This window comes from Python bivittatus, unplaced genomic scaffold (assembly GCF_059951505.1).
Source record: "Python bivittatus isolate LINGU-HERP-01145 unplaced genomic scaffold, Pbiv_v1 ctg000340_np1212, whole genome shotgun sequence".
In the NCBI taxonomy this organism is placed as follows: Eukaryota; Metazoa; Chordata; class Lepidosauria; order Squamata; family Pythonidae; genus Python; species Python bivittatus.
Genome location: NW_028277056.1, coordinates 2723810 through 2749219, shown reverse-complemented (window position 1 = coordinate 2749219; position 25410 = coordinate 2723810). Strand labels below are relative to the sequence as shown.

The window sequence follows — 25410 nt, the reverse complement described above, 5'->3', positions numbered from 1 at the left end:
GTTGCCTGACTTGACTGTAATCTGTAGGTATGATGAAGCGAAGGCCGCACACATATTTGAGACGATTTGAAATTATTGGGAACATATTATGGGTATCTTTCTCCTGGATTATACCTATGAGCTGTCCCTTCTCAGATCCAGTTCTGTGTGTTGAAAATCCTGCCCAATTTAAGCCTTGACTGCCTCAAGGCCATACAATTAGGAGAGTGGCGTGCTTTCCAAATCCGAACAGCTGTTAGACATCTGTGTAACGTTTTTGTCACTTGTTTAGGCAGTGTGCATTTTTGTATCCATCTGGACATGCTGTTTTAATGATAATTGCACCTTTAAAAGGTCGTATTTTATTTTTCTTATTTCAAATAAAATGATTTTTTAAACAGCTTGCATCCAAGGCTCCAAATGTTTTCCTTGTAGCAGCTGTACAGGTGCGTGGAGTAGTTGGTGTTCCTTCTGGGGCTCTGCCAGAAATCCTGGGTGCTGGAACACACGTGATTTTGTCTTGCAGCCGTACGCTGTCCAGCAGCTCAGAGCTGTTGCTGGGGTGATGATTACAGCTTCCCACAACCGTAAAGAAGACAACGGCTACAAGGTATGTCAGCCAACTTTCTAGGCGCCTAATTTGACTAAGTTGTTTGCAGATCTTTTTCCCTTTCTCTCTATCAGTGTTTCTCAACCTTGGGAACTTTAAGATGTGTGGACTTCAATTCCCAGAATTCCCCAGCCAGCATGGCTGGCTGGGGAATTCTGGGAGTTGAAGTCCACACATCTTAAAGTTCCCAAGGTTGAGAAACAGTAGGTTATACCATGTATTTTTCTCACTCTCATCTTTGCAGCAGTGATTCTCTTCTGTGCATTTTTACTGAACCACAGCCTCTTCCACCATGTGTCCTTTTTCATATTTCCATTAGCATAAATTTGTACATTTCTAAGGCACTCTGTCATATAACTGTTTCCACTCTGTTCCAAACAGCTGGCACATCCTCTTTCTCTGTGTCCACTTTCCATTCATTATCTTGGAAGGGTCATCTGACTTGTAATACATTCTTCATACTTGCTTTTCCTTTCGTTCTTGTTTCTTTTCATTTCATTCCCATCCTTCCATGTCCATTTTCCCCCAAAATCCATTTCTGACCCCACCCACAAGTGGTCTGTTCCCATTCAGAACCTCTCCTGACCTTCAGATCCCTCGCTAATTTTCAACCTTTTATCATAAACCTTTGTATAATTCCTTTTCTCTGTCTACACACAAACAGGCATACTTAAACTATGTATTTAAAACACAGACCTTTTTCTAAGCCAGCATTCTCACATTCATTCTTAAGCCTTCCAATAGCCCACTTACTTTTTCTGGATTCATCTTGTCTATCCATTCATGTCACCAAGCAGAATAATTTTTCCCCATGGATCACATTAGTTCAGAAAGTTGCATATTTTTTCTCAGAACTAATATTTCGTTCTTCCATTATCACTCCTAACGATCCTATTCTCGTTTCATAGCAACCCAGAGGATACCAATTCATACTTTCTGACATAGATTTTAGCCCTTTTGTTCATAATTAAACCTACCCCTTCATTTCCCTGCACGTATTCATCCACTTCACTTCACAAGAGGAGACCACTTCATTCGCATCTTACAACCTTCCTCTTTCTCTTAGTTTCACAGACATACTATATAGTTAATGTTTGTCTTTCCTTTTCTTTGTTAATTTCTGCTCTTTACCATTTACTCCAGTGTTTGAGAAAACAATGTAAGAGGAGTAAATCAGGGTTTCTCAAATTTGGCACCTTTAAGATATATGGACTTCAATTCCCAGAAATCCCCAGCCAGCATGCTGGCTGGGGAATTCTGGGAGTTGAAGTCCACATGTCTTAAAGGTGCCAAATTTGAGAAACCCTGATTTACTCCTCTTACATCCCAAGCTGCAGTCTTCCAGATGCTATGGTCAATAATTGTGGTGGAATGGACTTATGAAGGCCATGCTCAGGGAGATAAGTGTGTTCTTAGCCCCCAACAGGAGCGTGGGAAGTTCAAGAAGATGAGGCTGGCACCTCCCTAAGGAATTCACGGTGTTGGGGCTGGCTGGCTTGGGAACTAGGGTTCAGTCTGGTGAGATTCTGTCTTGAGGTGGAAGCTAATAAATGCAACAGAACTGTATTTGCATTGTTTCGTGGAGTTCTTTGGGCTGAACCTGACAATAATATGGCTTCGTCATGGCATTAGTCAATCAAGTCTCTTGCATAACAAGAGAGAAGGTAGACTAGATAACCTGCCTTAGTTGCACTCCTGTCTCAAGCAGCATTGCTCGTGGTCAGGGCTTCTGAGATCAGTTTGGGCACAAGCACAAGCTAAAGGCTGTTGATCCCAACCACGCTCCCTTTCTTCTGTACAAGTTTTTATGACTTATTTTTATTTTATTCAGCTTGGATGCCACCCCACTTTAGCTGGCCCTGGGTGGCTCACAACAATAAAACAACATAAAGACAGCAAAATGCAAACAAATTAACCAAAACAAGTACAAAGATAGCCGCAGGACACAAGATGCCAGTCCAACAAAAAAGCAAAGAAAAACCATCAGAGTAGGGACGTCTCACCCACCCTACCCCAACGCCTGGGTAAAGGGCCAGGTCTTTAAGGCTTTCTGGAATGTCATTGGCGGGGAGCCATACAGATCTTGGGGGTGGGGATGTCAAATCTAGGAATCATCTTATAAGCCAAAAGGCTGTTCCTTCTGTCCCATCAATTTGGAGATACAGGCAGTGGAGTCCGTGGGGTTCTCTGAGCTTGGTTCTTTTCTTGCAAATGTTTCATTACCCGGCTAGGTGACATCCTCAGTGCTAAGATGGGATGGGGTTTGCTCTCTGTTTATGTGCTGTGGCCTGCCTTGCCAGTGCTGGTGGGGGTGGGGGTTTTGCTTTGCTCCTCTGGTAGTTCTTTGGTTAGCGCATGTTTACTGCTTGATTGTGTAACCTCTGAAGATGCCGGTCGCAGGTGCTGGCGAAACGTTAGGAAACAAAACTTCCAGAATACAGCCACACAGCCCGGAAGACCCACACCAGCCATTGTGTAACCTTTGCTTATCTGGGTGATGATTGCTGGTGATTGATTGCTGGTGAGGCGATGTTCTGGTCTTTTGTCTCTTTTGAATAGTATGTAGATGCTGTTTATCTCTATGTGTCCGTTAATACAGGCAGTATCATGACACACACACACACGCTATTTATTTAATTTATTTAATCAGTTTGTACAGTATAGCCACCCATCTCAACAAGTGACTCTGGGCAGGGAACAATATTATATAAACATAAAAACAATTACAACCATTAATACAAAAATTAAAATGCATAGCAGTCGAGGAAAATATCACAATCAACAATTCTGATATAGCCAGGAAACAGGTCCCTTCACACACTTGAGGTCCCTGGCCCGGGCAAACTAGTACCGTATGTAAATGTTATAAATAAATAAAATTTCCTGTAGAACTTGCATCTCTATTTTTATACAGTGGTCATTTTTGTGATTTATTTTCTAGTGATTTTCTTTGGGATTTATCTTCTCGTGTGGTGTGTGGGATTCAGCACATAGAATTTTGAAGAAGCTTGACTGTTACTGAATTCTTCACTTTCCCAAACTCTCACTTCAGGTGTATTGGGAAAATGGCGCTCAGATCACATCCCCGCATGATAAAGAGATCCTGAAATGTATTGAAGAATGTGTCGAGCCATGGAATGACTCCTGGAATGAAAATCTGGTAGACAGCAGCCCTCTCACTCGAGATCCTCTGCAAAAAATCTCTGCAAGCTACATGGAGGATCTAAAAAAGATCTGTTACCACCGGTAAGAAATCCAGCTGCACCAGGGGGAGCTCCTGTAAGCATAATTCCCACATTTTGAAGAGGAGTAGAGGAAGAGGTTTGGAACTGGGTTGAAACATAATCTGCGGAGAAGAAAGTGGAAGGAAGGTGCATTCAAAGTGCGGTCGTGGGTACGCCAGGATTGGATGTTTTAACAACAAGCAATGAATAAAATTGCTCAGGCAGTAAGAGAAACTGCCTGGCACTGAATTTCCAGTGCACTCAGCGGTGTTTCTCAACCTTGGCAACATAAAGATATGTGGACTTCAGCTCCCAGAATTCCCCAGCCAGCATGTTAGGCCTGTCCTTCCTTCTCAGATGAACATTTCTACAGGGTAGTGGTGGGGGTGGGAGTGGGGAACTGAAGGTGGGAGTAAATGTATGTTGCCTTCAGATGTAACTCAGATCAATAACAGCGTCTTGGGCTGCTAGGCCAAGAATCAATCTGGGCACGGACTGAGAATATAAAGGTCCCATTGGATCTCTTTAAGCAAGTAGCGTTAATAACCCTTTCCATCTCGCTCTTCCATAATATAACCTCCTTTGACCTGGGGAGCTGCAGATGTCTTGGAGTATAATTTGCATAGAGTGCCCTAGAGAGCCCAGGATTTGAGCAAGACTTTGGAACCTGGCTATAAATAGGTCTGCTTCTTCGGGAGAAGGAGAAGCCATTGGCAATTGAAATGGGACTAGAGCAGTGTTTCTCAACCTTGGCAACTTTAAGATGTGTGGCCCTCAACTCCTAGAATGCTGCCTGGGGCATTCTGGGAGTTGAAGTCCAGACATCTTAAAGTTGCCAAGGTTGAAAAACATTGCTCTAAGCAATAAATAATGACTAAACATCTCTGTGTGCTTCAAAACATAATTTAAAAATAGGTAGCCCATGTGAAGAAGAGGAGCAATGTTGCATTCAAATGGCTGGCCTACACTTCTGCAGCCGAGCCAGGAGGAACTCAGGTTCTCAGCTGCTCTTACGTGGGCCCCGTTTCATGCAAATTCCCCCCTCTTGATAGCAATAACTGCTCTTTAATTGTTCCTTTCTGCTGTTTCCATTACAGAGAGGTGAACACAAACACCCACTTGAAATTTGTGCATACGTCTTTTCACGGGGTGGGACACGACTATGTGCAGCTGGCTTTCCAGGCCTTTGGCTTCCAGCCCCCCATTCCAGTCCCTGAACAAAAAGATCCTGATCCAGACTTTTCCACTGTCAAATGTCCCAATCCCGAAGAAGGAGAATCAGTGTTGGTGAGTTTTGCATCAGTAGCAGTTCTGTGGGCAATAGGAAGGGTGGTCTGTGTTTTCCAAGTAGAAGTGTGATTGGCTCTTTTGAATGATTACCACAAGTGTTCTTCCAGGAACTCTCTTTGCGGCTGGCGGAGAAAGAGGGAGCCCGGGTGGTTGTGGCTACGGATCCTGATGCAGACAGGCTAGCTGTGGCAGAACAACAGGAAAAGTAAGTGGCTGGATGTTCATGTGGCTTGACCTTGGTGTAAGTCCCTCTTCTGAGCCAAGAGCATTAACCCCCTAGAGAAGCTGGCTGGGCTGCTTTCCATGAGCCCCATGTGAAAGTAATAGCGGTTATAATATTAAGAACTTTTAACAATTTTAATAGGTTAACAAATGCAGCATTTTCTAAACACCTCCTATCTTTAAAGATTTCAGATCTTAACAAAAAGAACCTTATGTAAATTTTAGGACTTTACCCAGTTCTGAATAGATGGATCTGATGCATTGCATATAGACTTGGAGAGTTTCAAAACTGGCCTGCCCCCAATATCTTTATGCAATTCTTAAAACGTTACTTAATTATAAATAGTAGAAGGTTCTCAATCTTAATTCTTCAACCAGTGCTATTCCTATGAATTAAAATGTACATGCATTTGACTCTTCTTTTTATTTCCAGTTTGATGGGACTAATTCTGTGTGATGCCCTTGAGGAAATAACTGTGAAAACTTTACTATTTAGACCTTAGTGTATAAACTTTTTTAGATGTTTGTACACCAAGTTTTATACAGATTATGCATTATCCAGTATTTATTCCCCATTATCTGATAAATAAAAACTTTAATGGTTGCTTCATAATCTAACATTATTCAGATAAATTTTGATCCCAAACATGATTGTGAATACTGTAGGCTTGATTTAATGTGCTTTATCGAACAAACTATATAACATATACAGACGGTCCTCTAGTTACGAACAGGTTATGTGCCAAGGTGCTGTATGTAAGTCCATTTTGTTCATAAGTCCAACCAAGTATAAAAAATAAGCTTTCCAATGTGTGATGGTGTTGCCAAGTGTACATATGCAGCATGCCATAAACTAACCCTTTCCCATCTTCTCCCACCTTCTGAGACCACCTAGGTTGGAATTGTGGACAAGTTTGTATCAGCAAAGGTTTGTAAGTAGAGGACTGTCTGTAACGATTGTTCACATATCACACTTAACATATAAATCATGGTTTACAAACCACTGTGGCTGGCCTAAGACCAAAACCAAAAAAAACTGTATGACTCAGTGCAGGTAGAATCAATCCAACTGTTGTTCCAGCTCTTCTTTCTTTAAACATTTATTTATGCATTAGGTTCTGTTTCTGCACATACACATTCTTGAGTACATCTTAACTCAGACTACTCTTCTCGTTCATTTCCAATACCGGTGTGCAAGAATTGTTATGAACATGCTTTGGATCCATTTCTCCCTTCAATACAACATTGCTTGTTTTTATTTGCATCTCCAAATTCTTAGGGATCACTAGGAATTGTCAGCTGCCCTTTGTTGTGCATTAGATAGCTGTCAAGAGCCTTCCTAGCAGTTGCTATAAACTGATTTCCTAAAATTTGTCACAGAATGGCTTGTTTAACCAGATTGTGTAAAGTTTGTGCACAACATGCGAAGCCTGGTTAACTTTAGCCCTGTTTATTGTTTTGTGACATAGCATGTTATATGGAGCTAGCTCAGGTGGTTGCTTTATAAGACACTGTCTGTGGCTGCAGAAAATGGATTAATTTAATAAACTGGTTAAGCCTCTAACCTTGTCTTGTTTCTTCCTCAGTGGCCGCTGGAAAGTCTTCACGGGCAATGAGCTGGCTGCGTTGTTTGGCTGGTGGATGTTTGCTTGTTGGAAGGAGAATTGTCCAAAAGATGCTGACGTGGAGAATGTTTACATGTTGGCCACCACTGTCTCCTCCAAAATTCTGAGGGCCATTGCTCTCAAGGAAGGATTTAATTTTGAAGTAAGAGTTACCCAGTGCCTTCTCTTTTCCATGCACCAAGTGGTCTTGGGCATCCAAGATGGAGTCTTGAGGTGTTTTTAGAGGCAGAACCTGATCACTCTCGTCCTTATTGGGAGGAGTCTGAGGGCATGACTTGTTAAGAACTCCATCTCTCTAGTCAAAGAGCTTAACATAAGGAAGGTGTGCACTCATCACATAGTTAATATAATAGAGTCCTCCTTTTATGGTTGTTGTGAAATGGTAAAGATGCCCTTGAGTCGAATACAATTCCTGGGGACTCCGTGGAGACAACCATGCTTTTGCTTGGCAACTGTATGGAAATGGTTTGCCATTGCTTTTTCCCAGGGTGAATTTTCAGCTTCCCACTTTAGTTATTCCTTGCAGATGCTATGAGTGCTCTGTGGCAGTGTTTCTCAGCCTCAGCAACTTTAACATGTGGGGACTTCAACTCCCAGAGTTCCCCAGCCAGCAGCTTTTGGGGAAGAGGAAGCTCCTGTCATCCCTTCCAGAGTTACATCTCTGCAGTTGACTGATATGTTGGAGCATTGCTCTTAAGCTGGCCTGTTGTAGAATGGCACAGTCTTTTTAAGAATGGGCCATCTTGTTAGTTTACTCCACAAGTCAGAGTAGGGTATTTGTCGGTCTAACTAGGTGAGGTCCAGGGGTGCATGGGGTCTTTTAAACAATTTCTCATGCTCCTTTAAGCCTATCTACCCAAACGTGTCAGGGAGCCAAGTCTCCAGCAGGAGGAGATAACTGTCTGAAAAATGCAGGGGGGGGGGGCGCGGAGAAAAAGCTAAACAAGAATTGTTTAAGCAACTTTTTTGACTAACACATTTGATTAAAAGGCAGAAGCTGTTGTGAACTACTTTTGCCCCAGTAGACTAACATGGGTTTCTCCCTGTGCTGGTTCCAAACAGAGGTTTCTTCAAGCCTCATTGCTGGTGGCGGTAAATGGTTTTTGTTCCTGGAGAATATCAGAGTGTGAGCAGGCACTGGCCACACCCAGTGTGAGCAAGCAGCTTCAGAAGTTCGGCTGCCATGGATGTGGCCCTCCAGACTCCAGTGGTTTTGTACACATGTTTGATTTTGTACACATATCTGTTTGGGAGGAGGCTTGGTTGAACTCAGTGGGATTTACTTTCAAACATGCGTGCCCCGCTGTTCAAGGTTGCATACGCTGGGAGAAGGCCTTGTGGTCTGAATCCCTTGGTGGAATTTGCTGGCAGCTTGGTGTGATCCATGAGTGCAGTCTTCTGAAGGAAGCATCTTCCTGTCTCATTTCAGGAGACCCTCCCTGGCTTCAAATGGATTGGCAGCAGGGTTAAGGATCTCCTGGACAGCGGCAAGGAAGTCCTTTTTGCTTTTGAAGAGTCCATCGGTAAGCACAGGAAGACTTGCCCAGTTGTGGAGTCCTCCTGATTCTCTACCAGAGCAAATACTTACTGGATTTCTCCCAGTAATTTTAATCCCAAACTAGAACCTTTCAGAGGTAACTCTTAATAGCGTTTCCTCCTTCACTGTGGCACAAGAAGTGGGGTCTAGTTTTAATATCCTGCACTTTTCCCAGTTTGGTAAAGGTGTGCTTTCAGAAACTCTGGCAGTAGATGTAATCCCCTGAGAAGCTCGTCCTTGTGTATTTCCATGAGATCGTTTGGGTGGGGTTGGTAGTTAAGAATCATAGAACCATAGGGTTGGAAAGGACCTTGGAGGTCTTCTAATCCAACCCCCTGCCCAAGGCACGAGTCCTCATACCACCTCGGACAAATGGTTGTCCAATCTTTTCTCGAAATACAGCTTATCTGTATTTACCCAGTCTCATTGTGTGAGTCAGGCATGTTTGAAGCAGGGACCTCTCACGCTACGTTGAAGTAGGGCTCTGCCAGGCTTGAGAATCGTTTCCAAAAAGGTCCTTTGGGGTTGGTGAGGGCGTTAATATAGCCCCTCTCTGCAGTTCTTTAAGGCAGCTCCATCTTTTCCTGCAATTGCACAGCAGCTGTAGAGGGGCAGCTGTGAGATGTGGGAAAAGTTAAGGCTGCTTAAAAGAGTGGTAGATGGGCCACAATCCCATTCCTGTCAGTTTCAAAGCAGCTTTTCCAAATTATTTCTGAAGCACCACAGAGCGCTACTAGGCAGACAGCAGATTTTAGGTTGAGATTTGCACAATTTGTGCTGGCTGTCAGCACTGAGCTCAATGTTAAACGGAGCACCTGCTGGGCTTTGCAAACGTTCTCATGAGTCAGGAGAAGGCTCCGTGACTCCTTTGGATGTCGTTCAACTAAAAATATATTCCGTCTCGGCAGAATTCTTGGAAAAGTCTTTCTCTTTTCATCTTCTGATGACAGTGACATCTAAGCCAGAAACCATGGATATGCTGGGTTATAATGCTTATCAATAAAATCAATACAAATAAAAACGTAGTGAATTATCCTAGAATTCTGCTATTCCTGTTAGCCCTTTTACAGAGTTTAACTTTTCAAGTTTGAGCGCTGTTATAACATGCAAAATGCTGTTCTTTAAACGGGATGTGTTTGGTTCCCAGGCTTTATGTGCGGCACATCTGTGCTGGACAAAGATGGCGTGAGCGCCGCTGTGGTCATAGCGGAAATGGCTGCCTGTCTGGAGATCAAGGGCCGAACGCTGGCCCATCAGCTAATAGAGATCTATAAAACGTAAGTCCTTTGCTTTCCCGGGGGCTCTGGATGCAAGAATTGCAAATAGCGGCAGAGGTAACTTTTTTCACTCCACAGCTGGAGCAGAGGTGCACACAGGTATGCTGTTGCTCTTTAGCACTTGTCACAGAGATTCTGCCTGGAGAAGATGCCCCTCTGGCAGCCTGGCACTCCATGGTCAGCTCCCTCAAGACAGTCCAGCTTGGAGGATCAGCAGCGGCTGCGGGGAACATCTGGGAACCAAGGGAGGGGAGCTTCCTTTGCAAGGGCCACTGCAGGCGGCTGTTGGTTGCCGACCTGTGGTCTGTCTGGGAGAAGACCTCAAGGGGTGCTGGTGGTGTAAAAGAACTGGCATCGGTCCCGGGATGGGATTCATGATGGGAAGAAGGCTAAGACAAAGGCCTTGTTGAAATGGATGTGGGAAATTGGTGCCTGTCTCCTTCCTGATATGGCTGCATTCCTCTCAGGGTTGCAGCCTTTAGCTTAATGGTGGTGGTCTTAGCACCCCTGCTCTAGGCAGCTCTAGTTTCCGAACAGGGGTGGTGCTTGGCCACCTCCTGGTTGTGCTACTGTAAATGGAAGGAAGCAAAAAGGGTAGAAGCCACATTGCCTGTGGAGTCCAGCACGGAGTGGGAGGGGCAACATTTCAGCCCTTTCTTTGCATTTGTTTGGAATTGGTGTTTAAAGGGGCCTAATGGGCCAGATTTATATAGAACCACATAATCCTGAAAGAACTCCGTTGGCTAAAGGCCCGGTTGGCTTGGGATCTGAATTCCAGAAAGGGCACTTCAGGGCTTCCTCTGCAGGAGGGATGCTATTTAGCACAAATCTGGGTGTCTGGAGGATGTTCTGGGCCAGGGGGACCTTCGCTCTGATCCCCTGTGGAAAGGACCTCCCCCAGCCCTTTTCCACAAGGGGTGCTGTCCTAGCTGAGAAACCACCTTTCTAGAGAAGTTTGGTGAAAATGGTTGAGCTTATACCCATCCATCTGAATTTCTTGCAAACTTTCCTGGATTTTATGCGTTATTTGATTAGCTGTGCTGCGTTCATTATTGGTGAACTCTTTCCTGCAAAGGCAAAGAAAAAAAGGAAGAAAAAGAAGCAGAGCTGTATAAAAATACCCCAAAGATATAAAGTAAACCTCTGAAAAGAGTAGACAATCTGCTTCCCTCGTGAGATCCTTGAGGGTTAGCCAAGAAGAAGGAGGTGAGGAAAGCCAATGAAAAATTCAGGCAACCTTGACGTTCTTCTTTCAATATGCAGTTATTCCTTGAGGTCCACAGAAAGGGACATAAAGAAACTCCAGCTTTTCATGCGATTGAAACCAACGTTTTATTTTAGCCAATTCTGTCCTGGCTTCTCATAGGTATGGCCACCACATTTCAAAAACCTCCTACTTCCTGTGTTATGATCCTCCTACTATCAAAAGGATATTTGAAAGGCTCCGGAACTTTGATTTGCCTGATTCTTACCCAGCCTCTTGTGGTACTTACAATATTCTCCATGTTCGGGATGTCACCACTGGCTACGACAGCAGCCAGCTGAAGAAGAAATCGGTAAGTCATTTGCATCTCTTGGCTCAGAGTGACCGAAACCGTAGGTTTGGATATTTCTGGAAGGTGAGGGTAGTTTCCTTCTCTAAAACAGGCTATTTTGCAGCCACTTGGTTTCCTCTTTACGGATGCTCCAGATAAGTGCCCTCCGTTTTATTGAAAGTATTGCAATTCGGAGGAATAAGCTCCAGATTTTGGCCTAAGCTTGTATCTGCTTTGAAATGCACAAGTCACCTATTAGCTTGCATGCAAAAATTACATCCAAGTCCCATATTTCTTTGGCAAAGACCAAAATTCCAGATTTATTCTGTTTCCACAGAAACTGATACCAGTTTCCTCAAATCAAAGTATACATTACTAGCTAGCATATAGCCTCTGTAGCTTCCTAGAATAGTATGTAATGTAGAGCAAGGTAACTAACTGAAACTTCCTTATTCCTCTGGCACTTTGAACACACAAAGCACCCTGCTGAAATGGAAACTCCCCCCCAAACTCATTTGGTTCAGATCCCAGGCATCTGTGCAGGCCAAGGTGGGATAAATCGCTTTTGGAGAGGGGTTGTGATTCTGTTGCTTTTCTTGTTGCTGCAGGTGTTGCCTGTGAGTAAAAGCAGCCAGATGATCACCTTCACGTTTCAAAACGGCTGTGTCGCCACGCTCCGGACAAGCGGAACTGAACCAAAGATCAAGTACTACGCCGAGATGTGTGCACCCCCAGGCCAGAGGTGGGGAAACTCTTTCCTGTTAAGCAAGCCTGATTCCTGGGTGGCTTTAGCCAAGGGGGGTGATGTAGAGGGCATAGGGAATGGCCTGGGAGGACAGGAGGAAGATCCACCACCAAGGCAGTGGTCAGATAAGAGGGGCTTGAGCCCCGGCTGAGAAAGTAACGTGAGTAAATGTCTCAGGCAGGCCCCTCCCTCGTTCACGGAAGATAAAGTGAGGGAGGGGGAAGCACATCCAGACTTGCAAGATGCTGTTCCTATAGGTGTTACGGTAAAAGGAGTCCTGGCCTCTATGGCCTTTGGTTTCATAGTCTGGTCTGCCGTGTAGGGCGATGGCCCTGACTCGTTTCTGACTTTGGAAAATCCTGTCTTCCTCCTTAGATGCACAGGGCAGCGTATGCTGCCTTTCTCCTCTCCAGCCTCCCAGTATCCCAACAACCGGGTTAATTGTTGAGGGGAGCCCCCTAATTTCTTTCTCCAGCAGACCGACTCTCGCTGACCATTCTTGCAATCAGTATCCACTGCAAGAGCCTCACGCTGGCCAGGGCCGAACCGCCCACGGCTCCAGTCGGCGGGCCTTTTGCTTAAATCACTCCTGGGTTTTCTCCTAAGACTGGGAAAAGCTTACAGGGCAGGTTAGCCCTGCTTCTGTAGAAACCTCCACTTGTTTCCTGAGCTCTTTGCACTCGCCCCACCGACAGAGCGTTCGCTTGCTGGCTTGATAGCCCAGGCCTTTGGGGGTGAGGAGCAGCGAGTCGGCTGCCTGTGATTCGGGGCTTTAGAACGGGCCTCGTGGTTTCGACGGGAACGCCTTTCTAATTCTGTCTTCCCTGCTCTTTAGTGATGTCGCCTCCTTGGAAGAGGACCTAACGAAACTCATTGAGGCCCTTGTGGAGCATTTTCTGGAGCCCAGCAAGAATGAACTGACCTGGCGCTCTGTGTAGCTGCCCCCTGGCCGTGGCGGTCGTTGACGTTATTCCTTGCACTGTGTCCTGCGGAACCAAGAGGAGGGCCCTTCCTCGCATTCATTTCATAGACGTCTGTGAGTGTTTGCTGCGTGAGATGTCTGTGTTCCCTAGCCAGCCTCCCCGCGTGGAAGCAGTAACCTTTTGTCAGCTTAGCACACCAAGCGGTAAACTGCTTTGGAGCTGGCCAGGGGTGCCTGCAAGAGAGACACAATCAACAGAAGGGACTCTGGCATCATTTCCTGCTGTTTTTTTTTTTCCCCCCCCATGGCAAAGATCAGCTGTCTCAGTTCTTGGCTATTCAGAGGCCCCTCCGGAGCTGGGAAACGGCAAAGAGTAATTGTGTTAAGTCTGAGAAAAGGTCCTGCTTCTTCATAGTTGGCTAGAGCATCGGTATATCTTTACTGGGCGATGGAGTCTTAATTTTAGCAGTCTTTTTGGTTTTCTAGCTCAGTCTGCGATATTCAGTAGTGGTAGGGATTCCAGCTGTTTAAATCTGCTTCTGTTCCGAAAGATCCGCTTTGCGTGTTGAATTTTTGTCTGAAGATTTTGCTTCCTGAAATTGACTGAGCCATTATCAGTCAAGACAGGTTAAATCAGTGTTTCTCAACCTTGGCCACTTGAAGATGTGTGGACTTCGACTCCCAGAATTCCCCAGCCAGCCAATTCTGGGAGTCGAAGTCCACACATCTTCAAGTGGCCAAAGTTGAGAAACACTGGGCTAAATAATCTGAGGTTTGATCCATCTTTCTGTGTGTCTGCTTGAGCTTCTTGCAAGCAAGGTTTAGCTGGACTCTGGCGGATTGCAACTGCTTTAGGATAGATGAATGTGGCTGTACCAGTTTCACCTCCGCACCCCAGCTTCCCTGCAGCTACAGGAAGGCAATTCTTTCATGTAAGATCTCTTTGTGCAGACTCCCTTAATTTGCAAACCTGACCGGTCATAGTTAAACTTTATAGTAAGGAAGAGACCTGTAAACAGAGCTTGTCAAAACAAAGGAGCTGAGGATTAGCGGTATTGTGATGAAGGTTCCATCTCTCCCGCAGTTCCTCTTAACAAGTGCTGGCTTGCAAGGTTCCGACACCTTTCAGAGAGAGTGAGCATTGTAGACGGTCTTGGTGTTCAGAAGTTAAGGTTTTATGCTTTTCCAAGAAAAGGGATTTCTTTGGAATAGAGACTCCAGGAAAATGGGGTGGGGTGGAGAATTGTGCACCCAAGGCCGCATTCCCCAACCTGCTGCCCTCCAGATGCATCGGCCTTCTTCTTCCTAATTTCCAAATTAGGAAAGAGGCCTGGAAATTGAAGTCCGGCTTCTCTCAAGGGCACCAGGTTGGGAAGATGCGTTAGGCAGATCATGAGATGTACAGTTTGGTGCATTTTCAGCCCACTGTGCTAGGTTGTAGCCTGGGACAACCATGGGAAATAGAGTGGGCAAATCTGGCCCAGCTGGCATCACTGCAGAATCTTTGGCTTGGATCCTTGACCCCCAGCTGTTTCCCTCCATGTAGCTCCACAGACTTCGGGCCTTCCGGGTGGCAGAAGTCCTGTGGTGGACCAGCCAAGCAGCCGCTTGATCGAGCGCGATGTAGGATGCTGCCAGGGGCATCCCATGAGGAAGAACTGAGGGGGGTGTAGCTTTGGTGCAAGGTTGGTGCATGGATTCCACAACATTTATTGTCGTGCTCGTTTCTGGCTTCTTGGCAAACAATCTTGAGAATCGTGGCTTATGTCGTTTCAGTAAAATGGAGAAACCGGGTCTGGATTATGTCACGGGGAACTGCTGTGTAACTGTATGAAGGGTCATGCAGCGACAGGAAAGAGGCAGAGCTTTTGCACACGAAAAGCATGCTGCAGGGATTTTTAAAAATCACGTGTACAGATTTAAGCTTCCATTTGTACAATCTAGGCACAGATTTGCTGCCTTTCTCAGTTAAATTATTTATCTTCGAGACTGGAAGTGTTACTCTAGATCATTCGCTCCACAGGCTCTAGAGGTATTTTCAAAGGGGCGTTTTAAGTTGCGCAAGGGATATTCTTGATGTATTTTGTTGTCAATTTCCATGCAATATTTATTTATTTATTTATTTTGCCTTTATTTAAAGCTTAAACGCCTTCCAGGTTGTCTATACTTTGCGTGAAAGATACGGAATGCCATTTTTTTTTTAAACTCTGTTTTTTCTTTTTGTTTTCTGTATATTTGCAAGAGCTCCTATTCTAGTGAGGAAAACCTAATTTATGTGGTGGGAGGCTTCCAGACGAACGTGGGTAACTTGTTTGAGTTCTATAACCTAACTGAAAATGCCATCAAAGAACAGAGGAAGGAGAGCAAGAGGCTTTTAGACTTTTTCTGCACTTCTTTCTAATTTTGGCAAAGAACAATCTATCTTTGGAACAAATATGAAAGAACAAAATAGTCTCTGTCTGTTGGCAAGCAGTCTCTAGAAAGGCCTATTCGTGACCGAAGACCAAATCTTCCCAGTTCACATAATGGAGGAATTAGATGAGGAATCCCAAATAATTGAACCACCACGGAATGGGAACTGTGTGACATCCCCTTGTGGGTGGAGAGGAGAGAGTGGTTGAAGCTCTTGAGAAAGTGCACCACGGAGCAGTGTAATAGTTGTTCTGCGTCTGGTTATTGCAGCACCTCCTTTCCCAGAAGGCTCAGTCGGATTCTGTTTGGGGCAGGCGTTTTTCGTTCCTCCTCCCCTTTGGCTAACTGGGAAACTTAGAGGAGAGCACGGAGGCCCTCTGGTCTTGGCTCTCCCCAGCCTTTATGTTGGGCTTCTCTTGCTTCAAATACATAGGGAAGGGCAATATTATTTGTAAGCCCCCTAGGGAATGGCTCATGGCTTGTTTACAATGCCTCTCCCATTCTGTGTGGCACTGTTAATATAATGAGAATTGGCTGTTCGGTGTGTTTTTTTTTTTTTAAGTTTTGCAATTGTTTTGCTTAAATTTTCTTTTCTTTTTGTTTTGCGCCATGAAGGGACTCTTCTAGTTCATGAAATTCTCTTGCGTGCTCCCTGTTGACCTCCATGGGATGAACTTAAAGGCTTTTAAAAAATAACGCAGACATGAGGCATGCAAATATTTGCTTTACTCCACTTTAATTTGAGAGAGAGCGTCTGCTTCCCACCAAGTAAACAGATGTCTTAATGGTCTTCCTTGTCTTAACTCTGTTGTGAAAGTCAGTGGCAGCAGCTGTCTTTCAGGGCAGGGGAATTTGGGGCCATTGCAAAAGAGTGAAAGTCTTGGATCTTTATTGTGAAGTAGACCCTTTCGGTGCTCTGTTGCAATTGGACAGAATGTAAGTTTTCCCACTGTCATTCTTGGCAGGAAAAGCCAACTTCTGCAGTGCTGTTTAGGAGCCTCATGGATGCTTGAGAGGTTCCTCACCTCATGACCATAGGAAATACTGAAATTACAATTTGGCATTGGAAGCGCCATCTCTGCTTCTGTGTGCCTCCCAGATTCTCTCTTGCATGTCTTTGGCCTTGACAGCCTGGCTGTTTCCCAAGCAGCTGGGGGGGGGGGGGCATTGAACCCTCCTGGCCAAACAAACTGCTTGATATCTGTGTGTGTGGTGGTGGTGGGGGGCGATGCGGGGTTGTTTCAGAGTGACCCTACAGCTGAACTGGGATTTGGGCAGGCAGCTTCTGAAGAGGAAGGAGGCAGCACTGTTTTTCGGAGTCCGCAGTCTCCTGGTCAAGCACAAGAGAAGCTCTTTGATCCTTGAGCTAGAACCCATGGTGATAATTCACACCCAAGGCTGGAGGGCTGGGCAGATTTTTGAGCAGGGATCACATGTGTAGTTTTCTACTTTTGAAGAATTTGGGTCTGTCTTGGAAAATGAGATCCTGCTTTAGGCCTCTCAGGCCTCATGACTGGACGTTAAAGGAGGTTCTTGGTCATAGCCAGCACTGAAGCCTGGGTAGAGCTCTGGGAACAAAGACTCTTCTTGGTCAGCCTTAAGAAGATGAGAGGTTACATCACGTTCAAGAGGCCTTTACTGACCATTATAAAAGAGCTTGATCTTCCTTGATCAGTTTTGTTCAGAAGCGTGTGGGATGACTTTGGACCTTTGGCTCCCTGAGTGGTCTTTATTGCAAGTGCAAGAGATGTGTATTACTGTCTCATGGCCACAGCCCTTGTTTCCTCACACAGACACCAAAGTGTTAAAAGGTTCTTCAGGAAGAGAAGGTCTTTCACCCTGCGGATGGGCCGCGCTGCGGGGGTTCTGGCCCAGAGTCGAGATCTCCACACCAGGGTGGAACCTGGTACCTTTATCCAGCTTGCGAGTAGCGTAAGTTGGACTTATACAAGTTGAAGCTCTTTATGCTGCTTAACAGGTTCCCTTGGAAAGTCAGACATGTCCACATTTCCATAGATGCGACGTTTGCATGCAATAGCACGGGTGGTACAGGGCACACCCCCAAGACCTCCGCTGAAAAAGTATGGCTCCTTTCATTTGTATCAGTATCTCCATTTATTTGGTACCTGTCTAACTTAAAAAGTGGGGTTGTGCTTAATGCCTTTCCCACCCAGTTGGTTCTGTAATTCTAGTGGCTCCTGCTTAGTTTTTCTTATTCAGGGGAAGCAAACGGCTTTGTTCAGGTGGTCATAACTCACCTCTTCCTGCTCTTCAACTAAATCTTAAGCGTAGCATCAAAGAAGCTGTTCGTGATCCTTCGTTTTCAAACGTGCTTTCTACCTGAGAGACGACAATTATATTATCCACGTGGACTGAAACTTTGCACTTTTTTTTTCCTGTTGGAAGTATTTTGTGTCTGGATTTTGATGTTGATTTAGTTAAAGTGTTAAGTTAATAAAATGTTATGTTGATAGAGGTGTGCATTCAGGCCTCTTTTTTAAAAAATGGGGCTGTACAACAGAGACCTAGAGAAAGAGGAGAAGAAAAAAAACCCGCAAAACTTTGTGGTGTTGTCATCTAACTAGGGAAAGGGGGCTGGTTAACTGTTCTTTTTTATTCCAGTTCAAGGTTTCTACAAAGCTGGTAGAGCAGGGTTTCTCAACCTTGGCAACTTGAAGACGTGTAGACTTCAACTCCCAGAATTCCCCAGCCAGCATAGGATGGTGGTGGGGATAATTCTGTGGCAAAGGCTGCGTTTGCATAACTTGCTAGACTGGATTAAAAAAAGGGGGTGGGGGGTGGGGGGTGGGGGTGGGAGTGGTTGTTTAGTGCATAGTGGAAGAACTGCCATTGTCTGGCCATGATATATCAGCCAGGCCATCAGTTATGCCCTCTCCCATTCCCAGTAAAGCCTGTCTTCACCTGCTAAGCCTGAAATCATAATCGACCTGCTCACACGCACGCACACAGAGCATGAACGCCTGGGAGTTGCACTTTTCTGGCAGAGATGCAGGAGAGAGGTAGATCGGCATATTTGGGACGGACACCATCGGATGTTCAGATGTTCAACCAGTTCAGTTCCATGCAGAGGAGATGGGAACTTGTTGGCTCCTCTGAGCCCCCACGTTGAATTACAGTGCCCAGATCAGAGAGGAGACCCCAGACTGGGTCTGACCAGCACAGAATGCAACTGAAGAAGTAAATGCCATAAAAGAGTTTGGGGCCCCTTAAAAGACTAATTTATGATGGTTTCATCTTTCACAGATCACAATGTAATTGTTCAATATCTATCATCAGGTGAACCTTGCCCAGCCATTTTTAATGCTAGTATATTGTCCCTAGCATGTCCTGCCAATCATGATGTAAAGTCCTGGTCTAGTGTTAATGGATGGTCTTAAGCCCTGTATTTGCATGCATGGACATGCATGAAACATGGAATACGTGGATGAGACTCAGAGCAGGTCAGGGAGCAGGCAAAATTTGCTCCAGAAGATTTCAAGCTTGCAAAGCGGGTGGAGAAGGACAGCTCTGAAGAAGTCCCAACGAGGTACCGTTTTCACAGAAGAATGGCAGCCCGAAGGAAAAGATGCTTTCAGTGTGAGAAAAGTGCCCAAAGGGGGAGGTCTGGCCAAGCCTCGATGAAATGCATTAAAACAGCTGGGCGTGGTGGGTGCTGCACCTTCAGGCCCCGTCCCCAGACCCAGCTGGGCTGTGAGTTGGGAAGGGACGGGTGTGAATGGGTGACGCTCCGGGTTCAGAAAGTTATGGAGACACGTGGCAATCTGAGCTGTGTTTCTGTGGGCAAAAAGGACAAATAGTGGGAAAACAATGAATGTTGGTTCAGATCACAGCAAGATCTAAATGCAATGTATAAAATAAAAATGTGATAGAGGAGTGTGTCTCAACCTCAACCGCTTTAAGATGTGCGGACTTCAACTCCCAGAATTCCCCAGCCAGCATGGCTGGCTGGGGAATTCTGGGAGTTGAAGTCCGCACATCTTAAAGCGGTTGAGGTTGAGAAACACTGCGATAGAGGTTTGGGATCCCCCAAAGTTCAGTCAACTGTTCTTCGTTGCTTTTTACCACCCACCCAAAAGAAAGAAGTGGCTACCTGATATATTTAAAATATTTATAGCCCGCCATTTATAGCTCTACTAAATATTTACAGAAGTCCATGCAGACAAACCCACTAAACTCAGAAAAGCAAAACTTCCAGTGGGAAGGTAATGTCTACCATCAGACTGACCTGCGCTAGTAACTCCTCACACCGTCCACTAGATGGGGCTGTGCCCTAAAACAAGGCCAGGACAAGCCTGGATTGCAAGCCAGGCTTTCTCCTCTGCAAGACCAGCTGCACCAGCCTGCTACCTTCCAGATGTGACGGACTAGAACATCTGTCACCCCCTGCCCGTTAAGCAGGCACGCTGCAGGTAACGAGAATTGTAGCCACACCCCTCTTGCTGGGAAGAAAACTTACCCAAGTTAGTTACTTGGGCAGAGTCTAGCATCCAGAGTAATTTGGAGTCGGAGGTTCATTGAATCTATGGAATTAATAATTAAGACTTAAACCTGCCTTCTCCGCACCAGAAAGAGTTGGCCTGGCGTCAGGCGACCCAGAAACAACTCGGTTTTCCCCATCCACAGCTAACTAGGGTGCAAACGCATCCCGACAACCATTTCTTTTCCCCATGATGGTGCCTTTCCCTCCCCCCTGGAAGGAGACAGGCTGTGGTCGCCCTCCCTTGCCCCGGAATTAAGGCGTCTCTTCCCCTTCTTCTGGCACCGAAGAATAAAAGGTGAATAAAATCTGCTTGTCCCCCCAGGGCTCGGAGGGGAATTAAGGGAATGAGCAGAGAGGTGACGGGCAGCAGAAGGTTTGGCAATGGGGGGGGGGCAATTTTGTGGGCAAAGAGTTTGCTGCTGACTCGGGTGGATGGAAAAAGGACACCCCCAATTTGGTCAGCAGAGAATTCCATGACGGGCCCCCCCAATATGTCTCTGAACTGCTTCCTACAACACAAGTTACCTTTGGCTCCATCCTTAAACAATGCAGGATCCCTCCAACTGGACTCTCAGCACACACCCCCACCCCGTCCTCTGGGTTGTTCAGGCTGTCTTTCATCCCAAGTACACCCCACAGAAAAAGCTGCAGGGCTGGACTTGCCCAATGCACTTACCTATTGAATAGCTGCAGCTATTTTTCTTTTCCCTTCTCTTCCCTATTTCCTCTTGTGCTGTGTCTTTTTTATTTCACACTGGCAGAATCACTACTTTTTTTTTTCAGTGTAAGATGGTTTGGGATCCTTTTTTCGCTGAAAACCTGGATAAAGGAGATTTAAATAAATAAAGAACCATCCTTTATCATGAAAGTAGCCTGCCTCCTTTCACAAACATTTCTCTGCTGATTGGCACCGCAGAAGTACAGTTAAAAAAAGTCTGGCCAGTGTCATTGTCCAGGACCATCACATATTTGTCCTGATATTCTAGCAAGTAGACTTGCAAAAGAAGAAATAGCCTGGCACCAACTGGGGATGGCTGGCACCTTGAAGATGCTCCCTGAGCTTATTAACACCTAATTAATATCAGCCTCTTGGAAGTTTTAGATAGGAAGTTTGTTATCCTAGTATATTTTAATGAATTAATTAATACTGATCTATTTTAATTGATGTTGATTCTGCTTTTGCTGTAAACTGCCCAGAGTCACTCTGTAGTGAGATGGGTGGCGACAAATTGGAAAAAATAAATAAATTAATAAATTAATAATTTGGGTATTTCTTGGTTAATCTGCTTCTCTGCCCTTGTGTTTAACCTTGGAGAAAGGTAGGGCACCTCTCTGCCCATCAGCTATCATGCACAGTCTGCAAGAGGGGTAAAATTATAAGCCAAAATTCAGACTCCCTCATTCTTACAGGACTAGGCATTTGCCCTCCAAATGGAGTATTTAGATTCCTTTCAGAACCTAAAGAGTTAACACAACCTGGCAGAATTTAGATCCGGAATCTTTCAGGCCCAGAAATACAAATTAATTTGCAATCAATCTCTGTTTAAATTATCAAGACCAGCCCAAACCCAAAGGTGTGCGGTGAAGGTTGCCCTTATTAAACTATCAGGAATTCCAACTCCGATAGATTTGACCTAAGGACCAACCAATTAGGAAGAGTTGTGGCTTCCTCCCAACTCTTATTAGAGATAGGAATATAATTTGCACATCCTTAAGATGCCACAGAACAGATGCTTTTGCTGCCTCTGGAGTTTTCAAACCAAGGATATTTTCCTAGATTTTCCTAGATTTATGCTAAGCCAGTGTTTCTCAACCTTGGCCACTTTAAGCTGTATGGACTCCATGGCTGGCTGGGGAATTCTGGGAGTTGAAGTCCATACAGCTTAAAGTGGCCAAGGTTGAGAAACGCTGCTCTAAACAATTTGAATGGGGACTTTTGCTTGCGCCCAATGTGCTTTGGCTGTTCCTCTAAGAATAACGCAAGGCCCAGGTCCTCATGATTATCAAAAAGTGATCATTTGACCAGGAAACCTGGCCTATCCAACTCAATCCGGAAGGCACGAAGGAGCAGTGACTCACCCATTTCCTAAGATGGACTTCTTCCAACTTCCAGAACGGATGGCGATCGAATGCGCAGTTTCTGCCGTGGAGCGAAAGTCTCCTGGAACGTAACGCGCCTGAATATCTAGAGGCGCAAAGTCATCCTTTTCCAGCTCCACGCGTCCGCTCAACTCTTGAAAGCAAACAGCTGGATAACACAGCGAGAAAGGGGAAGGGAGAAACCGGTAACTCTCCCCAATACGGGATCAAAGCAGGTGAGTTTGGGTCTTCTGGTGAGGTTCCCGTCTTTGTCCCATCCGGGGCAGAAACAGCACTGCAAAAGAGTTGCCGATCCCTCATCTGGAGAGATGCTCTCCTCTGTTCTGGGATTCCTTTCCTGCTCGATCCCGATCGGCGGTCAAACGGTTTAGGGTCAAGCTTCCATCTGCTCAGAAAAGGAGTTCTCCCCATCCTTCATTCCTCTGAAAAACACAGCAGCCCCACCTTTGCAGGCCTTTCTGAGTCCCTTGCAAGGGTTGGCCACGAAGCTAGCAGAGCGCCTTGAGCCAGTGCGCTCTCGGGGCTGCTGGTGAGGTCTGGTCCTGCATTCAGACGGGCACTGTGTCTGCTTCCACCTTGGCACACCCCAGGGCCGTCCTCTACCCTGGGATCCTGCAGGGTGGGAATGTCGGATCTGCAGTCTCAATACATCAGAAGAGAGCCAGATTGGGGCAAGGTGGTGGGAGAGGAACGGAGAGGTTGGGAAGAGGCAGAACCCCCCGGGGCATAAACTGGGAGTCCAGCTTCCTGCAATGCAACACCCCCCCCGCAACCTTTCCTCTAGGAGACCTGCGAACCTTCCTCTGTCACACCGGTAAATGAAAGTGACACCCCATGGATTAGAAGCCACTGTGATGAGGCCACAGGAGTTGCGATCCAGGTTTTTCGAACTTGGCCTCCCTGGGCAAGAATTTTTTCCTCGGGCATGGAAGGTTGCAGCTTCCCCTTTCAAATGCCTGCCTGTTTCTCGCTGGCTGCCTCGGACTTTGACGCAGGAACCTTTGGGGGGCATTGTTCAGGGGGAGCCCTATGGCAATCTTGCGAAAAGCCCAACTCAAGAGGGTTGTTCTGTTGCTGCAGGCAGTTACAGAATGGTCAGGCGCTGTGCGCCTAAATCCTTTTGCAAGTGAGGCCGAAGGAGAATACAACAGATGCTCTGGGAGGCCTGGGGGTCACTCCACGTTATTGTCCAAAAATTCAAGAGGGTGACCATGACAATGCAATCGAAGCTCTGTTTTTGATGTGTGTTGCATGAAACAACTTTGGGCCAGTCCCTCCCTCTCAGCCCAGCCTCCCTCCCAGAATGAAGCGGCAGAGAAATCTGTTTGCCCTGGAGCGCATTCGTTCAGAAGGTTGCATGATTTCCCCCAGTTCTCTGGTTTTTCCATTATCGTCATTCAATGGAGGGTAGCATTCAACTATCGCTAGCCTAGAGATTGCTACTTTCAGACAGACGCCCATCAATCTGGATGGCACTAATTCGTACGTTCTGACTTACATTTAACCTTGCCCTCCATGATTAAACCTTCACTGCCCTGCATGTATTCATCAACTCCTTTCCTCGAGATCCAGACCCATTACATCCTTCTCTTTGTCTTAGTTTCACAGACACATAACCTAGTTATTTCCCTCCCTTCCCTTCCCTTCCCTTCCCTTCCCTTCCCTTCCCTTCCCTTCCCTTCCCTTCCCTTCCCTTCCCTTCCCTTCCCTTCCCTCCCTTCTTTCCTCCCTCGTTCTCTCCTTCCTTCCTCCTCTTTCAAGTTATAATCATAGCCACCCAGAATCCCTCATTAGGGGGAGATGGGCAGGGATAAATTTAATAATTAAATAAAAAATAATCTTCCCAGCACTGAGGTCATCATCAATTGACCTCATAGATATGGACCTCTGCCACCCAACATGGCTTTGGGCAATCGAGGCTTCCACACATGAAAGAGAAAGATAGGTTTCCAGCCTTAATCTTACTGGTGTATTGGTATGTGGGAACGACCTTGGGAGACAGGAGGAAGAGCCACAGACTAGGCAATGGTCAGATAAGAGGCAGCTGGGCCCACAGCAGGAGTGGCCCTCCCCAGTTTCTTGCCGTGTAAAGACAGGGGTGGTGGGGGCGGGGGGGGAGAAACGTACTTTGAGGCATGCAAGATTCTGCTAATGTAACCTTACAATAAAGTTAGAGCTAGGACTTCTGGGCTGGCTTCTTGTCTGGACTACCTCGCAGGGCTGACAGCTGGAGCTGCCTGCAGCGTTCCCTGCTAACAGCAAGGACAGCTGTGGTCAGTGTGGGCTCATTTTAGCCAAGGTGCAGCCACACAACCGTAGCCCAGTTTTACCCCACACATACCTGGACTGTCCCATTCAAGACAGGATCTCTAATTCAGGGTCCACCTTGTGGCCTGCATCCCCCCAGCCAGGAGGTGCGTGCAGAGCAGTGTCGTGCCCTCAGGCACCGCACACCATTCTGGGTTCCTAAGCCGTAAGTGAGGTTCGCATGATTCAAGCATAGCACACTCTGCAAACGCAGCAGCTGCAGTTTTCAACTGACCTGATTCGGTGTGTTGGGCAAACACAACCTTTGTGTTTCCTGGGAGTGACCTGGAGTGTCCTCCCTGAATCTGACTAGCATCTTTACGAGTATCAGCCTGAACCACAGCACTGGATTGTGGAGTAAGCTCTGTGAGAGGTCTAGCCAGAATGAGGTACGTTCAATTTTGCTTTTTTTAAAAAAAAAAAAACGTTTACATTCCCTGGTTTTGGTTAAATGAGGATGCAAACTGGTCTGAATGTGTTGTTCTGCCAGATATTTTTCCTTCTCAGACATTTGCAAGGCCTCTGTTTCTCTGCACAGGAGCGTGGCTGAAGCCCATCTGTCCGACCGACAAGGATGTCTTGAAAGGGCTCAGATTAGCCAAACTATGATCTCTGAGATTTGTCCTCCTAATTGGCAGCCGTGGGAAACTGGCAGTAATTAAGAAATAATAATTTCTGCTTGTTTTGCAGAGAAAGCCAAGGAGAGATTCAGAAGCAAGGGAAAGCTGTAGACCAATGCTATTTTGGCTCCCTGTTCTCTTTTTCCTTTCATGTTTAGTACCCACTGCAGCTGGCAGGCTTGGTTGGCAGCCGAGGGAGCGAAAATAGCTGATGTCCCCAGAGAGAGAGGATAAATGCTCTCTGTCTGCTTGGTGAGCAACTGTGTCCCAAATCTACTCTTTCTAGCTTTTCAACAGCAAGGTAGAGCCAACAAGGTGTTGCATTTGGCAACACAACTGAAGGAGGCTAACTCTCATCCCTCTGGCTGGAAAGAGAAGGAAAGGGGGCACCCAAGATTTATAAAAGACCAAAATATTCACGCCGTTCCTGCTGGATTATGCAAGACTAGAGCTTCCACGGCTTGGCTGCCAACCAGAGAAGGACGGAGGAAAAGTTCATTTGGT

General features: G+C 46.0%; 1 protein-coding gene across 1 annotated transcript in view; it reads left to right on the top strand.

Annotated features, from left to right (window-relative positions):
- The window catches only part of PGM2L1 (phosphoglucomutase 2 like 1), a 31380-nt gene extending 17913 nt beyond the window's left edge, over nt 1-13467 (top strand). The window contains exons 6-15 of the mRNA XM_088140414.1: nt 506-589; nt 3642-3835; nt 4911-5100; nt 5211-5308; nt 6912-7092; nt 8380-8473; nt 9635-9764; nt 11131-11320; nt 11908-12041; nt 12880-13467. Of these exons, the coding sequence (XP_087996540.1) occupies nt 506-589; nt 3642-3835; nt 4911-5100; nt 5211-5308; nt 6912-7092; nt 8380-8473; nt 9635-9764; nt 11131-11320; nt 11908-12041; nt 12880-12982 (1398 nt within the window). The 3' untranslated portion in view covers nt 12983-13467. The remainder of the gene's footprint in view (nt 1-505; nt 590-3641; nt 3836-4910; nt 5101-5210; nt 5309-6911; nt 7093-8379; nt 8474-9634; nt 9765-11130; nt 11321-11907; nt 12042-12879) is intronic.
- Nucleotides 13468-25410: the final 11943 nt, after the last annotated feature.